This window comes from Ambystoma mexicanum, chromosome 2p (genome assembly GCF_040938575.1).
Source record: "Ambystoma mexicanum isolate Mex_15411 chromosome 2p, UKY_AmexF1_1, whole genome shotgun sequence".
In the NCBI taxonomy this organism is placed as follows: domain Eukaryota; kingdom Metazoa; phylum Chordata; class Amphibia; order Caudata; family Ambystomatidae; genus Ambystoma; species Ambystoma mexicanum.
In genome coordinates this window covers 748464985-748491538 of record NC_090923.1, presented here as the reverse complement: position 1 = coordinate 748491538, position 26554 = coordinate 748464985, and the positions used below count along the sequence as shown (strand labels likewise).

The 26554-nt window shown below is 45.9% G+C and overlaps 2 protein-coding genes across 3 annotated transcripts in view; both read right to left on the bottom strand.

Annotated features, from left to right (window-relative positions):
* B3GNT8 (UDP-GlcNAc:betaGal beta-1,3-N-acetylglucosaminyltransferase 8) overlaps nt 1–26554 on the bottom strand; it is a 176304-nt gene that overhangs the window by 65893 nt on the left and 83857 nt on the right. The gene's annotated exons all lie outside the window — the stretch shown is intronic.
* Nucleotides 17841–25449, bottom strand: LOC138566752 (uncharacterized). 2 transcript variants are annotated; one of them, XR_011302011.1, is made up of 3 exons: nt 23267–25449; nt 18538–23137; nt 17841–18408 (listed from the first exon to the last, which is right to left on the bottom strand). XR_011302011.1 is itself a non-coding variant. In XM_069644384.1 (2 exons), the coding sequence occupies exon 2, from the start codon at nt 21617–21619 to the stop codon at nt 19256–19258; it is 2364 nt and encodes a 787-aa protein (XP_069500485.1). In that variant the 5' UTR covers nt 21620–23137; nt 23267–25449; the 3' UTR covers nt 17841–19255. The 2 variants fall into 2 exon arrangements, 1 of the variants encoding a protein (XP_069500485.1); XM_069644384.1 differs by having other exon boundaries at nt 17841–23137.

Here is a 26554-nt window from a genome sequence, read left to right as displayed (position 1 = left end):
TGTAATACTAGATTTTGAAGAAGATACATGTCTTGCAGTTTTCTCCTTCTCCTTTTCTAGCTGCCCTGGCTTGGTTGGAGCCTTTGGCGGTGAAGGTTTCAGCGTCGACGTCGATAAAGGCTTCGACGGCATCAATGACATTGTGGTCGTCAACAGGGTCTGCTTCGAGGGCGGCGAGGCGGCCTTCAACAGTTTCCCCTTCGAGGTGTGGAAGGTCTCGGATGGTGTCGGTGACCTCAAGCGGTCGATTCGACTCGACCGTTTTTCGCTCGGTGTCCTGGAAGGTTCTCTATCCTTCCTTTTACGATCACCCGGGCTCGAGGGCGCGCGAGTGTCGGAGCGATGACGCTCCTGGCCGGCTTCTGAAGAAGGCGCGGACCGAGGCTTCGCTTTCTCAAACACCTCCATCATTTTGACCCTAAATGCTTCCCACTCTTCGGAAGACGAATGTTTTGTGGGGCATTTCATTTTCGGAGACTCGTCTGATGAGGAGGTGGAGCGAGATCTATGGCGTAGTTTCTTCGACTTTTTCGACGAAGACGACGAGAGCTGAGAATCGCTTCGAGATCTGGATCTATGCCTTTCGCGTCAAGGAGATTTTTCCCCATGGGGTCTCGACTCAACGCTAGAGGCTTTCCGATCCTTCCGACCTACCTGTAGCTTTCCTCTCCTTTCTCGCAAGGCCTTTTCCGTCATCGCCTGACACTTCGAACAGGCCTCTATGTCGTGGCCTTCCCCGAGACACCACAAACACTCGCGGTGCGGGTCCGTGATCGACATTTTTGTGCCGCATGACTTGCATTTCTTAAAACCCGATCTCGGGGTCGTGGTCGGCGTCGATGAGGAGGACATTATTTCTTCTCGTAATATTATATTTCCTGACAGAACTCGAGGCGCGCCGAATGTCCGAAGCAACGTACTGCGGAAAAACGGAACCGAGGCCAACGGGTGCCACGCGTGCTACTTATACACCCGATGACGTCACCCTCGACAGAGGCCCTCGAGGGACTATCGACTCGACGACGATGGAATACATCTAAGATGAGGAATACGTTGGAGGACACAATCCACTCAAAGTATATTTCAACGCGCCATGTTGGTCAGGTGTGACTGGAGCATCCTGGGCTGAGTGTCTCCCTGCATTCTGGTATTCATAATTTTGCTTCTCATTTATCATTGCAGAGCTGTACTTGATATAATGCAAAAAATGGAGGCACGTCTGGATGCCCTATCCACACATGGCACTAAAACAAGGAGGTGTCTGGAGTGTGGTATGGGTTGGTTGAATTATTAATGAAGGTTACTGACTTATTTCATTTTAAAAAACAGGAATCCAGCATATTATTTTGTAAAGGTGTAAACGAAATGAGCAGTTCTGAAAAAAAAAAATGTTTTGCAACTTCAAACAAGCAGGCAGGCTTGTAAATGTTTTATAAAGATACGTCAGACCTATTGTTTCACAAATAAAACAAATAGCCTGGGAGACCCGTTGTCTGGACTTGCCTTGAAAATGCAGATGTGCCAACAAATTTAACAGCCCCAACATTAGCACTTTGCATGAAGAGTTGGAATTTTGCACTTGAAAGCATCACTGAAGGAGAACCTGCACCATTTACCCAGTTTGTATTAGTTTCTGTCTGCTGGGGAGCCCATTTGTGACTGTGTACTGACTTTGTGTACTGACTGTACTGGCTGAGAAAGGATATAAGGTTGACAAGGAAAAGTTACAGTATTGTCAACAGGAAGTGCTGTACATAGGCCAGCTGATCTCACATGAAGGAAAGTAAGTGACCCCAGAAAGCGCTGAAGCCATATTGAACACGGCTAAGTCACACACGATAAAGCAAATGCAGAGCTTTCTAGGCCTGTGCAACTATGTTAGGGCATGGGTTTTCGATTATAGCTCTTATACTAAGCCTTTACTTCAGGCCCTAAAGAAGGCCCAAGTGACGAAAGGAAAGATTGAATTGTCTGAGGCCATGGAGAAAGGGTTTGCTGAACTCATGAGAGTGATTTGTACAGCTCCAGTTCTCGGAATTCCCAATTATGCAGAGGAATTTTACCTGTTTTCACACACAAATGGCAGCGTCATGACGGCAGTGCTCGCTCAAAGAACATGCTTGGGGTACAAGCCCCTGGCATACTACAGTGGGAATCTGGAACCAGTAATGAGAGGCCACTTCCAATGTGAACAAAGTTTAGCTGCCGCAGCGTTCGCCACAGAGAAGGCGACAACTGTTGTAATGGGATGCTCCATGACGTGGTATGTCGAGCACTCATTATTTGCCATTCTAGAGAAGGGCACATTGACATCTCAGAGAGCTTCTGCTTATGAAGTGATCATATCAAACCCATCGATTAAAATAGTCCGATGTAAAATAGTAAACCCTGCTATGTTCATTGCAGAGCCAGTCACTGAGGTAGAGTCGATGCATGACTGTGCAAATTATGAAGAATTCTATGATGAAATCCCCAGGGTGAAAGAAAATGCCTTGGCAGGAGGAGAGACCGTCTTTATTGACGGGTCTTTGAGAATTGATCAAAATGACAGGCAAAGATACACAGGCATTGCGTTGTAATAAAGCACACAGCAAATGGAGAGTTTCAAGTGCTTCTTAGTGCATGAATACCATCTAATTATTCAGCACAGGCTGCAGAATTATTGGCGTTGATACTCTCCATTGAGAATCACGCAGACCAGAAGTAACGGTGTACAGTGCCTATGTGAAGTCAACAGTGCACGCAGGCTTAGCGTGCTGGAAAAGGAGGAGTTACCTCCGAGCAGACGGCACGCCAGTGCAGCATGCAGTCTTATTGGACAGACTGATTAAGGCACTACAGCTCCCAGTGGGCATAGCGGTCGTGAAATGCGCCGCCCACACTAAAGGGACAGATTTTATCTCACGCGGAAATCAAGCAGCAGACACGGAAGCCAAGCGTATGGTATCAAAAAGTGAGACGGTTATGGCAGTGGGAGCTATCCATGCCAATGGACTAATGATGCTTACACAAACCACACCTGAGGGTTACAACAATTTGGGGCAAACACAGTCAATGAATCTCCGAGGGGAGGCACCGCAGGAAGAGAAGAACCTGTGGAAACGTCAAGGGTGTTGTTTAAACCCCTGTGACAGCTTGTGGCGACAAGACAGCACTGGTAAACCAGTAATGCCTGGAGCCCTATTAAAAATAGCGCTGGAGCAGTTACATTACCCGGTGCATATGACAAAAGAGAATCTAGCAGCAACACTCACGGAAGACTGGTTCATACCGAATTTAGCTGAGCATGTTGCATTCTTTATGGTGAACTGCATACTCTGCCAGCAATTCACTGCAGGGCACACATTAAAAGTTATGAGAGGAATCATCCCCAAGGCAAATGGGCCTTTTCAGCACTTGCGTATCGATTACGTTGACATGATTCAAGTATGTAACGGGTACAGATACTTAATTGTTGTGGTGTGTCCATTCTCTAGCTAGATAGAGGCAGGTCCATGTACACACCCAGACCACACCCAGACTCTACCTGTGCAGCCACATTTTTTGTGAGGGAAGTGTTCCCCAGGTGGGGGGTGTGTGAAGTCATGAGATCAGATAATGGCCCCTACTTTGTTAATTCCATATTTGAGCAGATTGGCTTGCTGCTTGGTATAAAGCACAAGTTCTCGTAGGTGTATCATCCACAAGGTAATGGGATCTGTGAGAAGCTCAATGGCTTGTTAAAGGAAAGGCTAGCCAAGTTGAAGCTTACTCTAAGGAAGGTATGGTTGTACTGCCTTCCACTGGCACTGTATGCTCTTCAGAACCAACCTGGCTCCGACCATCATCTTATGCCACACGTGATAGCCACAGGAAGAAGAATGAGAACTCTCCTAAAACCCCGAGATAGGGCTAGATGTGATGCCCAGTCAACAGGAGAGGTTTTAGGATCTGAAATGCAAAACTATCTGAACTGTATGACATCTTGCCTTACAGTAATTTCAGACCAGCTGCAGCGACGACGAAAAGGGTGCAGCGCAGCACAGAACACAGAAGGAGACACTTCATCAGACTCAGTTCAAGGTCTACGTGTTCCACTCGTCTTCCCTGGAGACTCCGTCTTGGTGAGAAACCATTCAAGGAAAAGGTGGGACGAGCCAAGATTCAACAGTCCTTTTATCATAGAGGACTGCACTCCGTCTGCTGTGAAGCTACAGGGCAGGAGAGTGTGGATTGTTCTCGGTAATATCAAACCCTACATCGGAGAAGGCCCCCTGCCTGCACCCCAACGAGAGGAATCAATGAGCAACAGGGAAGAACCACAGCACGTGGAGACAAGATCCATGTCGAGGAAGAAGGACGCATGACCAGCTAGAGAAAGACAAAGAACTTTTGTGCAAAAAGTGGTGGCTTCATTTTGGATATTCCTCTAAGCAAAAAAGGGCATAAGAACAGACACTCTGTGCATCCTAGTTGTAGGGTGAAGAAGAAAATTGCACGTGTAAGCCACAACATAGTCTGTTGACTTTGAACTTTGGACTGAGGCACGCTGAAGCCTTGATGAGAAAAAGACTATGCCAAATTTTGACCGAGGACATTTACATTGGAAACAAATACAGTATCCCGATGCATTCAGCACCGAGACCTTATTCGAAATCACTTATGGTGTCCCACAGTAGAGACATCACAAAGGACGTGGTCACCTATTTCAACCTAGTGCTAAGATCATACCCGTCACTGGTAGGGAGGCTCACCAGTGTCACAGACTTTCTCCAAGATCCTGAAAACGAAAAAATAATAAGACAACTGCTTACTGTCATTGCCGAACAATTTATTATACTCCCTGAGTACAGTAACAAAGAAACAAATGATCCCAACACAGGTGGAAATAGATGAGCTCATCAACACACTGTTCTTTCACATAATCGAAGATTGTCCAACTCTCATTGGGAGAACAACAGACTCACTCACATTTCTTCGAGATCCAGCAAATACGGAACATTTGAGCCATCTCTTGAATAAGATAATCATTTTGGTCACACTCCACACGACTGGACAGTGCAGACATTGGTAACATCAAGGAAAAAACATATAATCCTGAACCCAGCAAGACAGGACAGATGTCCCTATCACCAGAAGACAGCACACAATGTCCTCTTTCACCTAGTCACTGACTTTCCAGAGCTGGTAGGGAGACCTATCGAGGTTGACATCCTCACCTTCATCAGAGATCCAGCTAATGTCGCACAGATGGGAATGCTCCTGCATGGAATCATACTCCAAGTGGAACTTTCCAATCATCAGAGAGATTATCTGAGGAGATTTTAAGGAAACTTTCCGCTGAGGGACAGACCAAGGGAGCAGAGTCGAGAACTCCATTTGTTATATTTGTTGTTATTTATTCCCTATTTCTTCATACTGACCAGTATCCAACATGTCCTCAGGACTGAAGCAGATTCGAGGGGTGGACTGGGAGCTGACCTACTTTGAACATGCACAGTAAAAGGGCTCACTGAAGTGTTATATAATCTGTTTTTCCCCTAATCTAACAGAGGAACTGTATCCTGAAATAAGAGAAAATCCATCGCCCGCAAGAGGGTGGACACTTGTGAACCATCTAACACTCGCAAACGCAGTATTTGAAAGACAATATTGGTTAAGGAAATAATAACATTGACATTTCGCGAATGATCGAGATGGGGGTCCAGAGCAGCAACCTGCTCTTCCCACAAGCAGAGAGGCACCCCCGCTTCTCTGGAAGGAAATGCTGTCGCCTAACATAGCGTACCATAATGTACTTATGTATTATAATTGTCATTATCTTTCTGTCATTAACGATCAGAACTGCATTCTTTATTGGTGCATGAAGCGTTCCAATTTCCGTGCACCCACCTGATGATACACGCATGAAACCCACAAAAGCACCCAGACCCTATATAGTCATTCGAGTACCTAGAAAATCTGACGGTAGAGTAAATGAACTTGAAATTAACGTGATTAATAGTGATATACACACACTTATGGTAATGAATGAGCAGGAAAGCCGGAGACAGGGTCGGCATGAAATGAATGAAGAAAAAACACTGACAACTACATGCACACAAACACACTGAATGCATACAAAACAGGCCTAGTGTCAATGACCGCAGAACCACAAACGAAAACAGCAGAGAAGATGAGACTGCCTGCCATAAAAACCTTCACAGAGGACAGTGGGAGAAAACAAGAAGAATTAAGAGAAAGACCAACAGAAGCAGTCATATCAGAAACCCTTAAGAAAACAGAAGCGGCCTCAGAAAAACTCTCTGCAAGGACACCCATGTTAGTAGACTTACTATTCCCGCACATAGCCAGAGCGAGGAACTGAACAATAAAACCACAAAGACTGCATTACCCAGCATATATGTTCCAACACAAGGGACAAGTACCAGTTCCACAATACAGCCATATACCGGACCAGTGTCAGGCTGGTTGGCATGGGCATTTGCACGCAGCAGAGAAAAGATGCATGAGGACCAGGAAAAAGCTGCCAGACTCTTGTTCACTCAAATGGCACTGTTGAAGAGACCTGCACCATGGACCAGGATACCTGAGAACCCCCCAGCAAGAAAGAGCCATACAGATGCATTCAGAGATGTAGTAATAGCAAACTACATGAAAATCTTAAGAATCAAGAGAAGCACGCATGAAGACGACAATGAACTGAACGATTACCTGGATAGCACAGCACACTTAGGTAACAACATTTGGTACCAGCACATGAAGGAAGTTGGAAGACGAAAATCCGAAGGGGAGTGCTTTGTTTGCGCACTCCTACCGTACAGCATGGGGAAGTCCAAGATCTTCGTGGCTGTAGAAATTGATGTCCCAACAGCACACTGTCTCTCACACATAGCAATGTGCATTACAAGAGGCCAGTTCATGGGAAGTGATGCCTCATTGATATGGGCAACTGAAACAGCTTATCCCGATGAAGATGATTATGTCCAGGACATTAAGACGAGAAACAGAACCCATACTAGGAATCATGTGATCAGGTACGAGAAGCCTGGAGTCAAAGGAACAGGAATAAGATGGGAAGTAAAACCGAGACTGAACGTCCAAGAGAAAACTCCAAAAGAGGCTCAAATTTGGAAAAACAGAGGCCAAATGCAGATTTGGGGAACAGTACTTTCATCAAACGGATGGGAGCAAGGCGTAGTGATCTGCCGAGCATGGATGGTCCTCTGATCCTGCAAGGAAGCCATCGAAAACTCACAAAGACTGTGCAAACCACTATGGCCTAAACTTACAAAACTACTGACAAGGGTCAAAGACAGAGGAGGACCCCTGCAGATAGTGCCACTAGAAAGTCTGAAATTGTGCTTCAGGAACAATGGCATAAGAAAAATGGGGGGAATCAAAACTGCAGATGAATTTTTGAGGCTCCAGGAAGGACTCATGGGACTGCAGTGATCATGGATCATTATTGGGCATGTGGACCCAAAGCATACATCAGACTACCGAAAAACTGGGGAGACATATGCATAATAGTGAATGTCCACGTTCCAGCATTAGTAATCCCGAAAAGCGACCTGAACATTGACAGTTTCCCGAAAGCAGATGCTCACCTGAGGAAGAGGAGATCTGTGGGACTGATAACTCGAATGAAGAGAGAAAACTACTTTTCTACTAAATCAGAAGAAGCATATCATGCAATCCCATATGAACACAGGCTGTTCAGTCTCACCTCATCAGTTTTCACAACGATTTTCATGCCACGAATTCAAGTTGAAGTAAATACTAAATGGTTGCAGATAACCAGATGGGAGTTACTGCAAACCATCAACACGACAATAAAAGGATTCAATGCAATTAAGGAAGAGTTAAGAGCCATCCGACTGATGACTCTCCAGAACAGATATGTACTTGACATGATCACAGCTATGGATGGAGGAGTTTGTGCAAAAATAGGAGAATCATGTTGCACGTTTGTACCTTCTCACGACGAGGAAAATGGAACTTTAACAGAAGCCATAAGTATGCTGACAAACCTGCAGAACCAGATGATCAATGAAACCGACGAAGTTGATGATGACAGCTGGTTTGGATCACTGTTTTCATGGGTTCCACAATGGATGGCAGATGCATTCAAATTCCTGGGAGCCCTGCTAGTGATGATATTACTAGGATTTTGTGTTATCAAGATAATAATCTGGCAATGCCAGAAAACTGTGAAGAAAGCCATAGGGATGAAGGTCATGATTGATGTCACACCAGGATGGAAGCCCAGAGATCTGACTGATGAAGAAATAAGAGACTTTGTGAAGGCTAGCAAGAACACACCAGAAGGTACAAAGTTTCTTTATCCCAGAAAATGCAGAAATTATGAAGGAAAATAGATTTACTGCAGCCCAAATGGACAATGTCAGCTGATGACATGGAAAAAAGACGAACCTGTAAGGACAGCAGGAAGCCTGAGAGGAGTGATAGAAATATGGACTCCAAAGAGACACTTCATCAAACCATCATGTACAAACTCAGAAGATAAAGAGGGAATGAACCCAGAGGATGAAGTGAAGATGAATACAGAGGAACCAAGTGTGATGAATCCAAAGGAGGAAGTGGAAGTGGTTGAGTAATCGACCAGAGGGGGGAGTGTAGAGGAGGTCCCAAATAAAGCCTGCACTCCAGTCGCCCATTTTGAAGTACCAGGAGCGCTCACACCGAAATACGTGACGTATGAGGAGCAAAAAAACCAGCAGAGAGCCGTCGTGGGGCTCTGCCCAGTACCTCATAGAAGAACAATACCTATTGAAGTACCAATAACCAGACAACCATGGACAGTAAGGTACCCATTGGGAAAACCCTACCAGCAATTGAAACGAAATGAAGATTGCTTAAGTACTGTCCAGGAAGAAACCAAAAAGTCCTTAATGGAAGATGAATGGTGACGTCACGAGGGCCTGGACTAACGCACCCATAGAAGATATGACGACCCAAGGATGACACAAAGAGATGAAATGCCATAAATAAAGATATCGTGAAACTAAAAGAAGAGAACGTTGATGAAAGACAAAGGAGCTTAAACTGTAAGCAGGAGGAAGATATTCAACCAGCTAACGCCTGTACATATGCTTGTAACCACAAGAAAGCTATGAAAACCGTGCGGTTTGCTATGCTAAGTAGAAGAATAGAGCGGCAAGCGCCATTATGCACAATCTACCTCAAAACGAAGCATGTTATATAAGTACAAGTTCACTTTACACAAAAAGCAGAATTAACTCAGGTTACTAGAGGTCAAACAGGACAGGATTCGTATTCCAGCTAAAACGAGAAGAGATGGTTGAATCGAAACTCAGCAGAGGCAACGTGAGCCAGGAAGAGCCAAGGTCAGACCAATAGAAGGAGCGAATAGTAGCTTCGCGGAATCGAAACGTAAGAGAAGAATAGTCTATCTCAGACAGGCCGAGATAAGGAGGCGTAGCCAGGTGGCAGGCCAAATAAGAATTAAATGCAAAAATTTAAGGAAACTAGGCAGATTCACGGTGTGAGCAGCACATGACCATCCGAGCAAGAAAAAGCACGGGTTCACACCTACGCCTGGCTGTTGCCCAGACAGAGAAATCATAACTTTTTCTGACAAGAAGATACAGTTTCGAGGCTGGCCACAGCCAACTAATTGACACATAGCCACTAAAGTAATGATGGATTGAGGGAAGGCAGGGTGAATCTTAGGGCACCCTACACCTGGCTAACCATTCTGCGTGCTGCTAAGTAAAGTGGAGATTTATGCATGGGGTTGAAGCCAACCCAATCACAATGGATCAAATAATCTAGGGTTCTATAGATAGTAGAACCAATGGGATGTCATACTCATAGTGACGTCTACTAGAGTAATGTTAGAAGGAAGGGCCTAGACGCCCACCTGATAGTGTTTATCCAATCCTCTTACTCCGTTACCATATACAGATATAGTACCTATAGTAAAGTTACCTTTTCCTAACCAATAGAATTGCATGTTATCTTTTGAGTGTTACACGTCAACGATGAAGAGTTTTGGGTATAAATGTTACTGTTTGTATGAAGTTCCAGGGAGTTGAAGCGAGACGGACTATCGCATCACTGTTGATTTCCGTGTTTCCCCGTTTTTTGTAATTGTCATTAAACGGACTCCCCTTTGCCAAACCATTGAGTTGCCCTTATTGATTGGTGTTGGAGTAAGAAAACCTGCACCCCCAACCATCTCAAGGTGCAGTAATCTTGTCTTAAAGTACTCTGGAGCAAACCCTGACTCTATGGGCCGGCCGGGGGTCTCCCCAGTACACCTTCACCCTGGCTAATGTCAGGATAAGGGCTAGGGTGGGAGCGACTGTGGCTGGCTGGCCACGCGAAAAAAAGGGGCGCTCCACCTCTGGCCCCCTCTGCATGAGAAACAAGAACCAGGAAGCTCTCCCTTCTTCCTGGTTCCTGTGTGCATGGAACGTGAGAGCCTGGATGCATGTGGCCTGGAATGATGGAGTATCAAATCCGGTGGACCGAAGCTGCTGTGGGAAACAGGTAAGAGAGCTTTTTTTATATGTAACTGTATAATGTACGTATGTGTGTATTATGTGTGCGTGCATGTCGGATGTGTATGTATGTATATTGGCACACATGCATGTGAATGATGCGCATGTATGTATGTATGTATGAGTGTGAGTGTTGTCGTGTGAATGAGATTACAGTGTATATGAGTGTTCTGGGTGGGTGTGCTTACGGAGAATAGAGTCTGAATTTTTTGGGTGTGCGTGTAAGTGGTTGTGGAGACGGGGTGTGGTAAGTAACTAGTGGGTGAATGGTTATGAATGTGATTGCATGACTGATCTGAGTGGGTGTGCGTGTGGAGAATGCAGTGTGCATGTATGTATGTATGTATGTATGGGTATGGGTGTGAGTGCTGTGTGAATGAGAATGAGATTGCAGTGTGTATGAATGTTCTGGGCGCGTGTGCTTGTAGAGAATGGAGAGAATATGAGATAAAGTGCACGAGTGACTGACTGGTGGTGAATGGGTGTGGGTGTGAATGTGATTGCGTGTGAATGTTCTGGGTGCACATGTGAGTGAATGTGAGAGAAGGCGTATAGGTGAGTGACTGGTGGGTGAATCAGTGTGGATGTGATTGTGTGTGAATGTTCTGGGTGGGGGCACATGAGGATAATGCAGTGTGAATGTTCTGGTTGCGCTTGTGTGTGATTGTAAGAGAAGGTGTATGACATGAATGGGTATACATAGGATTATGTATGTGGAAGGTGTTGGGGGGAGGGATTGTCGAGCACTGGAGCATTGTTATTTCCTTAAAGTGACATGCCATGTTTTACTGTCATTCTTGGGCAAAGCCAACTTGATGAGTGTTATTAGGTGGCTATAATGGAATTGTAGTGCAGCCAGTCTAGCCATTACTTACTGTGTCATGACAATGTGTACTGGGCACCTATGATAAACCAAGCAAACATGATGAGTGTTATAACATGACTAGACTGGTATTTTGGTGGAGCCAGTCTAGCCCTTTCTAAGTGTGACATGACATGACATACTTTACTGGCCATCAATGATAAATCAAGCCCTATATGTGTTATTACATGGCTAGACTGGCATTTTGGTGCAGCCAGGATAGCTACTTCTTACTGTGTGGCATGCCATTTTTACAGAGCATCTATGATAAAGCAAGAATAATAAGTGTTCTTAGGTGTCTGGACTGGCCTACATTGGAGCCAGTTTGGTTACTGTGGCATGGTACTTTTAATGGCAAAGCCAAAATGAGTATGTTCTTGCTTTGGGGTACTAGAAAATATTGGCAGAGCCAGTTTGGACATGTTTTCTCATATGATACTAGCATTATGCGTTAAGCAAACATGGGTATGTTCTTATACGGGAATACTGGTATATCATGGTGCAGCAGCATGGAAATATATGGGTTACAGCCAGTCTGAAAATGTTTTTTATACTGTCATGTATTGTGAGGAAAGACATGAAAATGCGTTTGGAAATGCTCCTGAGCACTGTTGATGATTTGCATCTATTGTATTTTTTTTCAAAACTAATTGCAAACTGTCTGGCTTTTTACCCAATTTTTCAAAGAAAGTGTGCTCTATAATACACCATTTTAACCCATTATCCCAAAAATGTTCTCTGTGTGGAAAGATCTGTACCCTGAGCTTACTTTTGTTGTACCCTGAGCTTACTTTTGTAGGTGCAAGCTGCCCCGCTATGCTCTGTCGCGTTTCTAATATTTGTGGCAATTATTTGTGCCACTCCGATAAAGAAATTCACCAGCCGCCATTGGTAGCTGGTTCATTTGGGCACCAGGGGCCAGGCACCCCGTGGGCCATTGTTTCTACGCTAGGTGAATGATTTAAGTTTTGATTAAAAACATACTTGCATTTTTCATCTAGTGCAGTGTGCGCGTGCCCCTGCAGCGGTATGATCATCATGGCCATTGAGCATGCGTGGTGGTCCAGGCCAACCCGGAGTTGGGCGCGTCTCATGCTTTGTTGAAGGGCTTGGGGGGGCCCTTAGTATGGCTCATAGGGGGGGCCCTAACTTTTGTGTTACAGCGCATTATCATCTGAATTGCCTATCCCCTGTTTTACCATTGCTTCAGATATGGCTCCGGAAAACACTGGTGCAAGTTTTTATGCATCCCAAACATCCCACCACTGTGCTTTGTTCCTAGGTCTGCAGAATACATTCTTAGGAAACTCAAACAGAGGACAGAAAAGGCCAATCCGGTTCATAACAGGATATAACAGGATACAACAGGAAATAGGTACATTTATGTGACGGCGTTATTTTTACTCCATGACTTTCGTATTCCAAGCGTGTGCGAGTCTGAGCACATGCTGACAGTGATTGGAAGCTGCTTCTCATAACTACGTAACAAAACTCTTGTGCAGTCCATAACCTCCAATACACCAGTCTGCAACCTGCAGCACTTCAGATGTGTCAGACTATGACTCCCATGATCCCTCAACATTGGCTGTGCTGGGTGGGGCTGATGGTAGTTGCCATCCAAAACACCTGGAGAGGCAAAGGTTGCAAACCCCTGCTAATGCTTGCATAAACGATTACGTGGGCACACCTCGCTTCACAGGAATGGCCATGCTCTCTCAAAATGTACTTGAAAGTTAATCAATCAGTGTCAGGCATGATCAAAAAGAGGATGGCGGACGGTGATGTGAATAACAAAGAGTCATGGAGTAGGAGTAAAAATGGAGGCGTAAGATAGCAGCATTGAGAAGCCAGAGAGACTTGGTCAACACATTCTGAAGGGTTTCCAGGCTGAAGCGAGCATCACTCTTGGAGAATGCGGCCAGGGCATAACTGCTCTGCGCGCTTGGCGCAGAGTGGCAAACATCTGGAAGGGAACACTGATGCTGCTTTATCCTCGTTGGAGTGAGCACAGATGATTTGTGAAGTGGATTTCAATGATGGCTGGTGAATGTTTTCATTGAGGGGCAGGTTTAAATCTTTCCCAGTAATGAACGTCAGAGACGAGCTTAGCAAGTGATCTTAAACTAATCAAGATGGGTTTGGTGAGGAGGGGGGCCTCCACCGGAGACATTTATTTAAATAGTTGATTAAAATGGTCCATTTTCAGTGAACTTTAGGTGTAAAGTTGTGTAATAAGCTATGTAATTTACAATCAGTTCTGTAGATAACCCATGAAAAAGTCCAACCATTCAAGCAGACATGCCGACCTTCCTTGGAGGTGGTACAGAGGATAGATCCTTGAAACTGGTGACACTCTCCACTCTCTCTGGGAAGCAAAGAGGCAGTCTTGACCACGCCATAACAATACAAGAAGTGCCTGACGCTTTTGAACACCTGAAACCCAACACATCTGCGGAACCGGGTGGTCTCTCCACAACCTTTTAATAAGCCCTAGCCCCACAATACCCAGCCCCCTGCAAATCCGTACAGCTTATTTAGAGATGGGGGACCTTGCAACTTCACTGAAGGAAGCATATATGTCTCTTCGAAAAAGTCAAATAGGCTGCTCCATCTCAGTGCTCGGGATGCTTAAATCTTGCAAATTGAGATTTAGCCAGGTAAATAGACCCCAATCAGTCAGGGTTTGCATCCCATAATAAGTCTTCTGATAACATCCGGCTAGCTCTTCTTCATGTAGATAAGACCAACAGAACCTCTGAGCCGGACCGCTTGTTAGCTCCCAATGAGACTGGAGGTCCTTTGAGAAAGTCCTAGCAATGTTTGATTTATGTAATGCAGGTGACTTTAGCTAATTATGTAAGTCTCTTTGCAATGATTGGCCTAATAGGACAATTAACAGGGAAGTTCCTGCTACAGGGAGGATTTGCAGATGTTTGTGGCTCGAACCTGAATAGATGGGCAAATCAAAGGGTTGAGTGCAGGCAAAGCAATGTAGTACTAGCTTTATCAGACTCAGCAGAAGCATTGGCAGGTCTGATCGAGGAGGTAACACATTCCTGAAGGCCTTACAGTGAATTCAAAGAAATCAGAGCTACTGCACATAACGGACCCTAAGCTGATGATGTGGTAGTAGTAGTGGCGTCATTTGTATAATGCTTTTCCCCATTAATATGGTCACAACATGCGGCTCTCGGGGGACCGGAGTCCAGGTATGGGAATTTCAAGGAGGTGCTAGTATGCATGTGTGCATTTTAGCCAGAACAAAAATATCAAGGTCCCTGTAACCCCCCATGTTGAGCAGGCATTGCGCCTAGAAACACTTATGTACAGGCGCGTTATAAATGACTTATCATATCATATGTGTATGGGTGGTAGGTAGTAGTCTAGAGAGAGTATGCGAGAGCCATAGTCATATGTGTGCAGCTGCCTATCGAATTTTTGTCATGAACACGAGCTGCATTTTCATTGTAAAGATGTTGAGCTTTGTGTTATAGTATGGTGCAGCAGTGCAGCCATGACATGAACATGGAGTGCAACAAGTGTAGCTATAGTGGGGTAATGGTCAACATAAGTTAAAGTGCCACCCCTTGCTATGCCAAATCCAATGAGGTGAAATATGTTTCCCCTCCCCTCACTTTAATAGAGTGAGACCCATTACCCAGCTCTGGAGTCAGTTGAGCGCAATGCATTGCCCAGCTTTGAAACCATCTAAGTGCAACATAATGTTCGTCACAAGATCCAGAAAATGTGATACCTTGCCCACCCCTAGCATTCATAAGAGTGAGATACAATTCCCCCCGCCCCCTGATTCAATCAGAGTGCGACACAATGCTCGCCTCCAAATCCAAGAGGTACTGCACATTGCCCAGGTCTAAGTCCATCAGAGTGCGACACATTACTCAGCTGTAGAGTAGTTTGAGTGCAACATCTAGATCCCCGCCCCCCCAAAGTCCAACAAGTGCGACAAATTCCTCAGCTTTAGGGCCAACAATATGCCTGACCACAAAGTATATCACATCAGAGCAAGGTGCATCATAATGCCCACCCCCAACCTTGCAGGTGTGGCACGTTGCCCACCCCCAGAGTCCTACTTGGTGCAATCCTGTGCCCCTCTGAGAGGCCATGAGAGAGCAACATATTGCTCAGCTGTAAATACAGTGGAGGAGGGACACATAGGCCAGCTCTTCTGCCATCTAAGGGTGAATCCTTGGCTAGCTCATGATGCCATCTGAGTGCAACACATAGGGCCTCATTCCGGGTAGGGCGGTAAGCGGTACCGGGAACCGTTAAGGAGACCGGTGCCGGTAATTCCTTACCGTCCTACTACGAGGTCCCTTAGCGCGTCCCTCCTTTAACGCCTGGTCTGACCAGGCGTTATGGATGGGACCCGTTAAGGGACTTCAGAGCTAATAACGGTACCGCAAATTGCGGTACCGTTATTAGCTACTTCCCCATTCCCATTGAGCCCTATGGGGGCTGAAATGGGAATGGGGAATGGCTTTTTCAATGGGGACTTACCGGTCCCGCAAAGGTCGGACTACACTGGTAAGTCCCCATTGAACCAAGTCGGGGTCGGTACTGGTATGGGAGGAAGTCATGGCGCAAATAGCGCCATGACTACCACCATACTCGGAATGAGGCCCATAGTCTGCCTCTGAATCCAACATGGTGCGACAGGTTGCCTCGTTAGGAGCAATCAGAGTGCGATGTAGTGACCAGCTCGACGAGCCATCTAAGTGAAACCCATTGTCCGCCCTCAAGGGAAATGTGTGATGCAATGCCCAGCATTGCCCAGGAGAGGTGGACTTTCTACCCATACCCTCTCAGCTGGGTTGTCCTGACACTGAAGGGAGCTGCCCTTGCTATTGGACCTTTGCAAGCTGTCCGGGAGAGTGGGAATTAGGCCGAAGGAGAGGGCCAAAGGATAATCAGGGAGAAGGAGGGAAGAACCAAGTTTTAAGGGCTTTTCTGAAGGCCAGGTGGTCCTCTTGAAGGCAGAGGTCGAGGGGGAGGGAATTCCAGATGCTCTGTGCCAGATCTCAGGATTCTGTTTAGTTGGTAATCAGAGAGTTTCTTTTGGATGGATTCCAGGCCTTTCTTATCAACGGCACGGTGGGTTATACACATGGCTTTGATAGTGGCCCTTTGGCTGATAGGGAGCCAGTGGAGTGCAAGGTGATATGTGCCCTTCGCGGGAGGGCATGGAGGAAACGTGCAGCAGTGTTTTGCATCATTGGAGCTTGTTGAGCTAGTAAGAGTGGGCGCGTATGTAGATAGAGTTGCCAAAGTCTAGCCACGAGAGGATGATGGCCATGATTGTCGAGACTCTGTCAGAGAAGGAAAGATAAGGGAAGATACGCCTGAGGATGCAGAGGTGGTAATGGCTCAATAAAGGCAGCTATGCTATTTACATGGGTGACTTACTCCATTAAATATCTGGTGACCAACATAACACCCACCCTGACTACGCTATATGGAGCCAACTATCCACAACTTGTTTGACTTTATTAGGTCAGACCCGATGAAACGGTAAGGTTTTTATCTGTCTCTGGCAAAATATCAGTAAGGTGTGGAGAGGAACCCCTTGCCCGCCTCACTGTGACCTAGGCTCACCCACCTACCTGAAAACCAAACCTCTCTTACCCTCTGAGTCTGCCTGTTGATGTTGGCAAGGGATCCACACCTCCAGTGAGTTATGATAGCAAAGGAGGGTATAACACAAAGGGTTCCCCCTCCGGGATGCAAAGCAGGGAAGAATTTGTCTTTTCATGTTATGTAGAAAATGTGTACATGACACAGTTTAGATATGGAGAAACACCTGAGGAGTGTTAACCAACATGCTCAAAGCACTGCTTCAGCAGGCCCTAGGGGCCATGGACCAGGAAACGTAAACTCCATGCCACCATTGAGCACTGACAAACGCAGAGCTGAAACACAGAGCTCCGGAGAAACCATCCTGCACATAGCTAACCAGGGAATGTGGATTCAAGTTCATGGCCAGCCTTAATAAAGGGTTGTGCTGCAAATCCTGACAACTAGTGTGGATTCAAGATGGCGGCTTGCCTTAATAAATGCTTGGGCCACATATCAATGGGGTAAGGGGTGGGACAAAATGAGCGCCAGAGAACTTGCATACCAAAACAGGTCGACCAATCAGAGTGTCAATACAATCACTGGTGTAACACAACATTTGGGGTCCCTCTGCAAGCCATGCTGAGAGGGCCCCCCCTAAGCTCCTCAACAAAGCATGAGAAGCACCACACTCTGGGACGGCACAGACCACCACGCATGTGCAATGCCCATGATGATAATGCCGCTGCAGGGACATGCGTGAACTGCGCAAGGTGAAAGATGTAGGTATGTTTTTTAATCAAAGCTTAAATCTTTCACCTAGTGTAGAAACAATGGGGCCGCGCCTGGCCCCTGGCACTAAAATATGGCATAAACCAAATCAAAAGGAGGACTATTTTTAGGGTAATACACCTGTGTGTTGCCCAGTTTCGTTTTCACACTAATAATAACAACACAGTCCTAACGATTGTAGAGGGTTTGACAAAGAAAAGCCAATATGCCTAATTGCGCTTTCCGAATAGTCTCTTGACGCACTAGTGTTGTGCTAAAAGACACATGCTCCACCACTTTGGCTTTGGCATGTGTTGGCTGCCCCCCAGATGAAGATAAACATTAATTTTATTGGATTTTCTCTGGGTAGGCAGGTGCAGATACAAGTTGGTTAAAATTGTGAAGAGTTTTCTTCAACGACAGTCTCTCTTGAGGTAGGTCACCTCGGATTGAGAAAGGGTCCCTGAATGCTTTTAGCAGGGTAGCCTCAGATTGAACGAACTAGACCTGCGCGATACGTGTTATGCACTAGGTTAGAGTCGTTCTCTTAGCCGACCGGTTTCTGTGGTGCAAATAAGTGGGCCACATTCATCAGGGCTTGTGCAGGGCATCTGCATGTGTGCCTGCTGTTAGTCTCATAGGGCAGCACTGTCTGCGTGTCTTATCGTCCTCTCCCTGTAGGGGTGACAGGAGGGGAGGGGGAGAGAGAGAAAGGGAGAGCAGCGGTGAATATCACATGCTGTCAATTCAAGCTATTAGAAGACACTGCACTGGTGTGTCAGGAGGGGGAAAAGAAAGACTTACCCGCTCCGTATGATCTGGTGGCTTAGTCAAGAACGGTGAGACGGCCCGCTACCTGGGGGCCAAAGGACAACAATTATTAATGTCTACTATGATGTCTGAGTACATCGGATCGGAAAAAAGTCAGTACAAAAAGTTACTAATTCTTCTAACCAAATTGAGTAGTTTTCCTGTCTAGTGCGACACGCACTCGGCGTTGTCGCTACACATTTAGCAAACATATTTCTAACAAGCTTCGGTACATCCCGGATGCCCACGAAGGCGTGACATCAGTGGGAGAGGGAGTGGCTAAACCAGGTGGGCCACAAGGGGCTTACCTCTGGGCAGAGTTCAGTCCGTTTCACGAGCCGTGCGCGAGAGGGTTGAGTCTTCGCGGGCCGTGTGACTACACTATTTATGTTGCCATGGGTTGGCGCGTGGTCACGTGATCACGCGTGCCTGACTCTGGGATGGCCGTCCACAGAGGGAGACTGCGGCCATCACCAGGTCAGGCACCGCGGACCGCGGGTCCCCAGGAATTTCACATCAAATGTTATGAGTGGGAAAATCCCCGATTTTCATCATGAATCTTGCTGCTGGTGCCTGCATGTACCATCCTGTGCAGCCATTTATACATACAGCACTCATCACGGGCACAGTCAGGAGCACCAGTCCAGAGTACATCAAAAACAATCAGTCACAATGAAAGTTAAATTAAACAAAACAGTTTGGCACTATTGATTCATAACGTGGCCAGAGTTTGCCAACTAGTTGCTTCATTCAGTCCGTCTTTATCTGTTTTGAGACGGAAGATCCAGAGTTGTTCACGTTTGAACAGTAGATTCTGTAGGTTCCCGCCTCTTGTGGGGATAGACACTTTTTCAATTATTGTCCATGTGAAGTCTGCCGAGGTGTGTTTAGCAGCTAGAAAGTGTTCTACCATGGGTGCCGTGATCTTCTTAGTGCGGATACAGGATCTATGTTCTGCAAGGCGTATTTTTATAGGGCGTGTTGTCATGCCTATGTAGCGTTTTTCACATGGGCATGTGATCATGTAAATCACGTTGCTACTGTTGCAGTTAGTCAGTGTTTTCTGGATCCACGGGTAATGCCACCCTATGTTAATGGAGGTGGTTCTCTTGGTACTTGAGCAGGCATTACATGTGCCACAGGGAGTGTGGCCCGTCGCTGGGTTCTGCCCCCACAGTGTATTCAATCTGTGTTCTTTTTCTCTATATGAATGTACCAGGGCGTCACGTAGATTCTTCCTTCTTTTGAGTGCAAACCTTGGGGTATCGATACTATGCTGGCCCACATTCAAAATTGGCCATAGTTTCACGATCTCTTTTTTGATTTTGTTGGCAATAGGGGAGAAGCTCATTACTGCAGTTATAGTGTTCTCAACTTCATTGGACTTAACATGATGTTCCAAAGTGACTTCTCGTGGGATGTTACTGGCTCGTTTTCGTGCCTGTTTGATAATTCGCTTAGGATATCCCCTGTTTCGGAGTTTAGCTGCGAGACTTGCTGATTGTCGGATGTAATCTGTTCGTGTGGAGCAGTTTCTCCGGTACCTAAGGAATTGTCCAAATGGTAGATTTCTTCTGAGACTGGTGGGATGGAAACTTCCATATGTAAGAAGTGAGTTTCTATCCGTAGGTTTATTGAATACTGTGCTGAAGATGGTTGCATTCCGTATCTCCAAAGTGAGGTCTAGGAAATGTACAGATTCCGTGCTATGTGTCTCTGAGAATTTGAGAAAAGGATTCTGTCCGTTGAGCCATATCATGAACGTTGCAAGTTCTAGTTCAGTACCTTTAAAGATTAGTAACACATCGTCAATGTATCTGGCCCAAAGGTCCAAATTGGGTAGCCACGGATTGGTTGGATTGTAGATGATTGCCTCTTCAAAGTTTGCTACATAGAGGTTCGCAAGACTCGGGGCAAAGGTGGCTCCCATTGCTGTCCCGGAGATTTGTTCATAGAACGAATTCTCGTAGATGAAGAAGTTTTTTGTTAGGGCAATTTCTGCCAGTTGCATCACCAGGGAGACTGGGGTCGTCATCGGAGGGTCTCTTTCCCGTAATATTTTGTCAATGACTCTGAGTGTGGCCATTTGTGGAATCTTCGTGTAGAGTGATTCGATATCAAGTGTTACCAAAATGTTCAGTGTGGGATCAAACGGTCGGTCCTTAATGAGTTCTAACACAGCTGTAGTGTCCTTCAGATATGAACGCATCTTAGTGACTTCAGGTTTCAGAAAGTAGTCTACAAATTGTGACAGAGGTTCAAGGATTGAGCCTATCCCAGATACTATGGGTCTGCCGGGTGGTGGATTCCTTCCTTTATGCACTTTGGGGAGGGCATAGAAGGCCGGTTTTTTGGGGTATTTCGGATTGAGGAATTCATATTCTTTGGTGCTAATGAGTTCCTCAGCATGTGCTTCTTCAAGAATTGGTACTATCAGCTGTCTGATAGCTTCAGTGGGATCCGTACCAAGTTGTCTATAGCTCACATGGTCTTGAAGGAGCTCCATCACCATGTGGTGGTATGCCGTGGTGTCCATTATTACCGTGGCGCCCCCTTTGTCGGCTGGTTTTATGGTAATGGCAACATTGTTGGATAAAGATTGGAGTGCCTGTCTATTTTTCTTGGAGAAGTTCTTGAATCCTGGCATGATCTCTCGTTCCAGTTCCTCCAGTTTTTTAAGGAGCGCTTTCTCAAACGTGATGGATTCTGGTGTAATAGCATTGGGTGGAGGGTAGAACGTGGATTTCCCTCTCAGGGTGGTGGCCTTCTTTTCTTCCGAGGGTGTCATTTGCCCAAAATATTGCTTCAATCTAATTTTTCTGATAAGTTGTGCAATTTCAATCCTGGTTTGGAATGGGTCATGTTCGGCCGTGGGTACAAATGAAAGTCCTTTCTCAAGTAGAGCTTCTTCTTCAGGAGAGAGGTTATATTGAGAGAGGTTCATCACTAGGCTTTCTGTTCGAGTTGTGTTGTCCTGTGACCATCTAGGGAGTTGGTGGTTTATTCGTTCAGTGCTAGTGTTTGTCCTTGGCCGCGTCCTTTGCTGCGGGTGACTCGAGTGGAAGGGTTCTGCCATTGCACTTGCGGTTGCCAATTGCCTCTCCCTCTGTTTTTTGCTTTTCCTTGCCCTCTTGGAAAAAAAGGTCTCGATGGACCATTATTGTTTGGGGCTGTTCCCCCCAGTGAGCTATTCGATCCTGAGGTGTTAGAACCACTCGCTGAGCTTCCACTTGAGAATGTCCATTGGTTTTGTCTTGCTCGGTTGTTTTGAATTCTTTTTCTGTTATGTTGGTTTACTTGTTGGCCCGGCGTAGAGGTATTGTTAGCACTCTGATCTTCGTAGTGTGCATCTGTGATATAAGGATAAATTTTCTCCTGTGTGTAGGCTGCCAGATCTTTCTTAAGTTTGGTGACTTTCTTGTTGAGATTGAAGTCTCTAAATTCTTTCATTGTGGCCTCTAGGTCCTCCAAGCTTTTCTTATATTGGGCAAGGACATTCGATGATTTAAGGCTCTCTTGTTTTTCTTCTATCTCCTTCATTAGTTTTTCGGACACTGATTTGGCTGTGCTGATGATTAGTATCAGCCAGTCCCTGGTGCATTTATTGGAGATGTAACTCCAGTCCTTCCTGAACTCTAAGTGTTCCAGGAAGATTCTGGGTTCTATCCGTATGATCAATCCTAAGGGAGCTGCATGGGCTCGTAGGTACTCAGTCATTATTGCCCCGTGCAATTCGGTTCTGATCAGCTGTTTTTTCAGGACCTCCAGCTCATTCCATTCATTATTTGCCATCCCTGGTATGGGAAGGGATATTTCATCTCCCAGGATTGAAGGAGTTGCCAGTATAGTGTCTACCAGTTCTTCGGCGAAAGCTAGGCATCTTGCTTCAGCCATCGTTGTGCTGCGGTGAGGTGTGGGTCAGGTGTCTTGGTATGTTTGCTAAACAAAAAACAGGCAAAATGGTGTGGGTGCTTGAATCCTTCAAGCTCTAGTCCACAGCCCGTGGCTGTAAGAAGGAATAAACCAAATCAAAAGGAGGACTATTTTTAGGGTAATACACCTGTGTGTTGCCCAGTTTCGTTTTCACACTAATAATAACAACACAGTCCTAACGATTGTAGAGGGTTTGACAAAGAAAAGCCAATATGCCTAATTGCGCTTTCCGAATAGTCTCTTGACGCACTAGTGTTGTGCTAAAAGACACATGCTCCACCACTTTGGCTTTGGCATGTGTTGGCTGCCCCCCAGATGAAGATAAACATTAATTTTATTGGATTTTCTCTGGGTAGGCAGGTGCAGATACAAGTTGGTTAAAATTGTGAAGAGTTTTCTTCAACGACAGTCTCTCTTGAGGTAGGTCACCTCGGATTGAGAAAGGGTCCCTGAATGCTTTTAGCAGGGTAGCCTCAGATTGAACGAACTAGACCTGCGCGATACGTGTTATGCACTAGGTTAGAGTCGTTCTCTTAGCCGACCGGTTTCTGTGGTGCAAATAAGTGGGCCACATTCATCAGGGCTTGTGCAGGGCATCTGCATGTGTGCCTGCTGTTAGTCTCATAGGGCAGCACTGTCTGCGTGTCTTATCGTCCTCTCCCTGTAGGGGTGACAGGAGGGGAGGGGGAGAGAGAGAAAGGGAGAGCAGCGGTGAATATCACATGCTGTCAATTCAAGCTATTAGAAGACACTGCACTGGTGTGTCAGGAGGGGGAAAAGAAAGACTTACCCGCTCCGTATGATCTGGTGGCTTAGTCAAGAACGGTGAGACGGCCCGCTACCTGGGGGCCAAAGGACAACAATTATTAATGTCTACTATGATGTCTGAGTACATCGGATCGGAAAAAAGTCAGTACAAAAAGTTACTAATTCTTCTAACCAAATTGAGTAGTTTTCCTGTCTAGTGCGACACGCACTCGGCGTTGTCGCTACACATTTAGCAAACATATTTCTAACAAGCTTCGGTACATCCCGGATGCCCACGAAGGCGTGACATCAGTGGGAGAGGGAGTGGCTAAACCAGGTGGGCCACAAGGGGCTTACCTCTGGGCAGAGTTCAGTCCGTTTCACGAGCCGTGCGCGAGAGGGTTGAGTCTTCGCGGGCCGTGTGACTACACTATTTATGTTGCCATGGGTTGGCGCGTGGTCACGTGATCACGCGTGCCTGACTCTGGGATGGCCGTCCACAGAGGGAGACTGCGGCCATCACCAGGTCAGGCACCGCGGACCGCGGGTCCCCAGGAATTTCACATCAAATGTTATGAGTGGGAAAATCCCCGATTTTCATCATGAATCTTGCTGCTGGTGCCTGCATGTACCATCCTGTGCAGCCATTTATACATACAGCACTCATCACGGGCACAGTCAGGAGCACCAGTCCAGAGTACATCAAAAACAATCAGTCACAATGAAAGTTAAATTAAACAAAACAGTTTGGCACTATTGATTCATAACGTGGCCAGAGTTTGCCAACTAGTTGCTTCATTCAGTCCGTCTTTATCTGTTTTGAGACGGAAGATCCAGAGTTGTTCACGTTTGAACAGTAGATTCTGTAGGTTCCCGCCTCTTGTGGGGATAGACACTTTTTCAATTATTGTCCATGTGAAGTCTGCCGAGGTGTGTTTAGCAGCTAGAAAGTGTTCTACCATGGGTGCCGTGATCTTCTTAGTGCGGATACAGGATCTATGTTCTGCAAGGCGTATTTTTATAGGGCGTGTTGTCATGCCTATGTAGCGTTTTTCACATGGGCATGTGATCATGTAAATCACGTTGCTACTGTTGCAGTTAGTCAGTGTTTTCTGGATCCACGGGTAATGCCACCCTATGTTAATGGAGGTGGTTCTCTTGGTACTTGAGCAGGCATTACATGTGCCACAGGGAGTGTGGCCCGTCGCTGGGTTCTGCCCCCACAGTGTATTCAATCTGTGTTCTTTTTCTCTATATGAATGTACCAGGGCGTCACGTAGATTCTTCCTTCTTTTGAGTGCAAACCTTGGGGTATCGATACTATGCTGGCCCACATTCAAAATTGGCCATAGTTTCACGATCTCTTTTTTGATTTTGTTGGCAATAGGGGAGAAGCTCATTACTGCAGTTATAGTGTTCTCAACTTCATTGGACTTAACATGATGTTCCAAAGTGACTTCTCGTGGGATGTTACTGGCTCGTTTTCGTGCCTGTTTGATAATTCGCTTAGGATATCCCCTGTTTCGGAGTTTAGCTGCGAGACTTGCTGATTGTCGGATGTAATCTGTTCGTGTGGAGCAGTTTCTCCGGTACCTAAGGAATTGTCCAAATGGTAGATTTCTTCTGAGACTGGTGGGATGGAAACTTCCATATGTAAGAAGTGAGTTTCTATCCGTAGGTTTATTGAATACTGTGCTGAAGATGGTTGCATTCCGTATCTCCAAAGTGAGGTCTAGGAAATGTACAGATTCCGTGCTATGTGTCTCTGAGAATTTGAGAAAAGGATTCTGTCCGTTGAGCCATATCATGAACGTTGCAAGTTCTAGTTCAGTACCTTTAAAGATTAGTAACACATCGTCAATGTATCTGGCCCAAAGGTCCAAATTGGGTAGCCACGGATTGGTTGGATTGTAGATGATTGCCTCTTCAAAGTTTGCTACATAGAGGTTCGCAAGACTCGGGGCAAAGGTGGCTCCCATTGCTGTCCCGGAGATTTGTTCATAGAACGAATTCTCGTAGATGAAGAAGTTTTTTGTTAGGGCAATTTCTGCCAGTTGCATCACCAGGGAGACTGGGGTCGTCATCGGAGGGTCTCTTTCCCGTAATATTTTGTCAATGACTCTGAGTGTGGCCATTTGTGGAATCTTCGTGTAGAGTGATTCGATATCAAGTGTTACCAAAATGTTCAGTGTGGGATCAAACGGTCGGTCCTTAATGAGTTCTAACACAGCTGTAGTGTCCTTCAGATATGAACGCATCTTAGTGACTTCAGGTTTCAGAAAGTAGTCTACAAATTGTGACAGAGGTTCAAGGATTGAGCCTATCCCAGATACTATGGGTCTGCCGGGTGGTGGATTCCTTCCTTTATGCACTTTGGGGAGGGATAAGACACGCAGACAGTGCTGCCCTATGAGACTAACAGCAGGCACACATGCAGATGCCCTGCACAAGCCCTGATGAATGTGGCCCACTTATTTGCACCACAGAAACCGGTCGGCTAAGAGAACGACTCTAACCTAGTGCATAACACGTATCGCGCAGGTCTAGTTCGTTCAATCTGAGGCTACCCTGCTAAAAGCATTCAGGGACCCTTTCTCAATCCGAGGTGACCTACCTCAAGAGAGACTGTCGTTGAAGAAAACTCTTCACAATTTTAACCAACTTGTATCTGCACCTGCCTACCCAGAGAAAATCCAATAAAATTAATGTTTATCTTCATCTGGGGGGCAGCCAACACATGCCAAAGCCAAAGTGGTGGAGCATGTGTCTTTTAGCACAACACTAGTGCGTCAAGAGACTATTCGGAAAGCGCAATTAGGCATATTGGCTTTTCTTTGTCAAACCCTCTACAATCGTTAGGACTGTGTTGTTATTATTAGTGTGAAAACTAAAATATGGCAGCCATCAGTGGTGGCCGGTGAATCGTTTTATTGGAAGGGCATACATATTTGCCACAAGTATGCAAGAGCGACCAAGTGTAGCAAGGGAGCCCGAACCTACAAAAGTGGGTTCGGGTTGAGGGGTTCTTCCTCAAGAACATTTTTAATAATGGGTTACAATGGCCCATTATACAGCAAGAATATGAGCTTGCCCTTGACCTTCTAAAATATTGGTTGGCAGACAAATTGGTATCACTTTACTTATATTGTGATATGCTAAAAGAATTGCTCCAATTTACATTGTCCAGCAATCACTTCATTTTTAATGGGCAAGACTTTACTCAGCCAAAGGGATTCGCCATGAGAGCAAACTATGCTCCAATCTTAGCAAATCGCTTCATGGGACAATATGGAGTACCCGTGCCCTCTCCCCCTCAGACTCTGGACTGGAA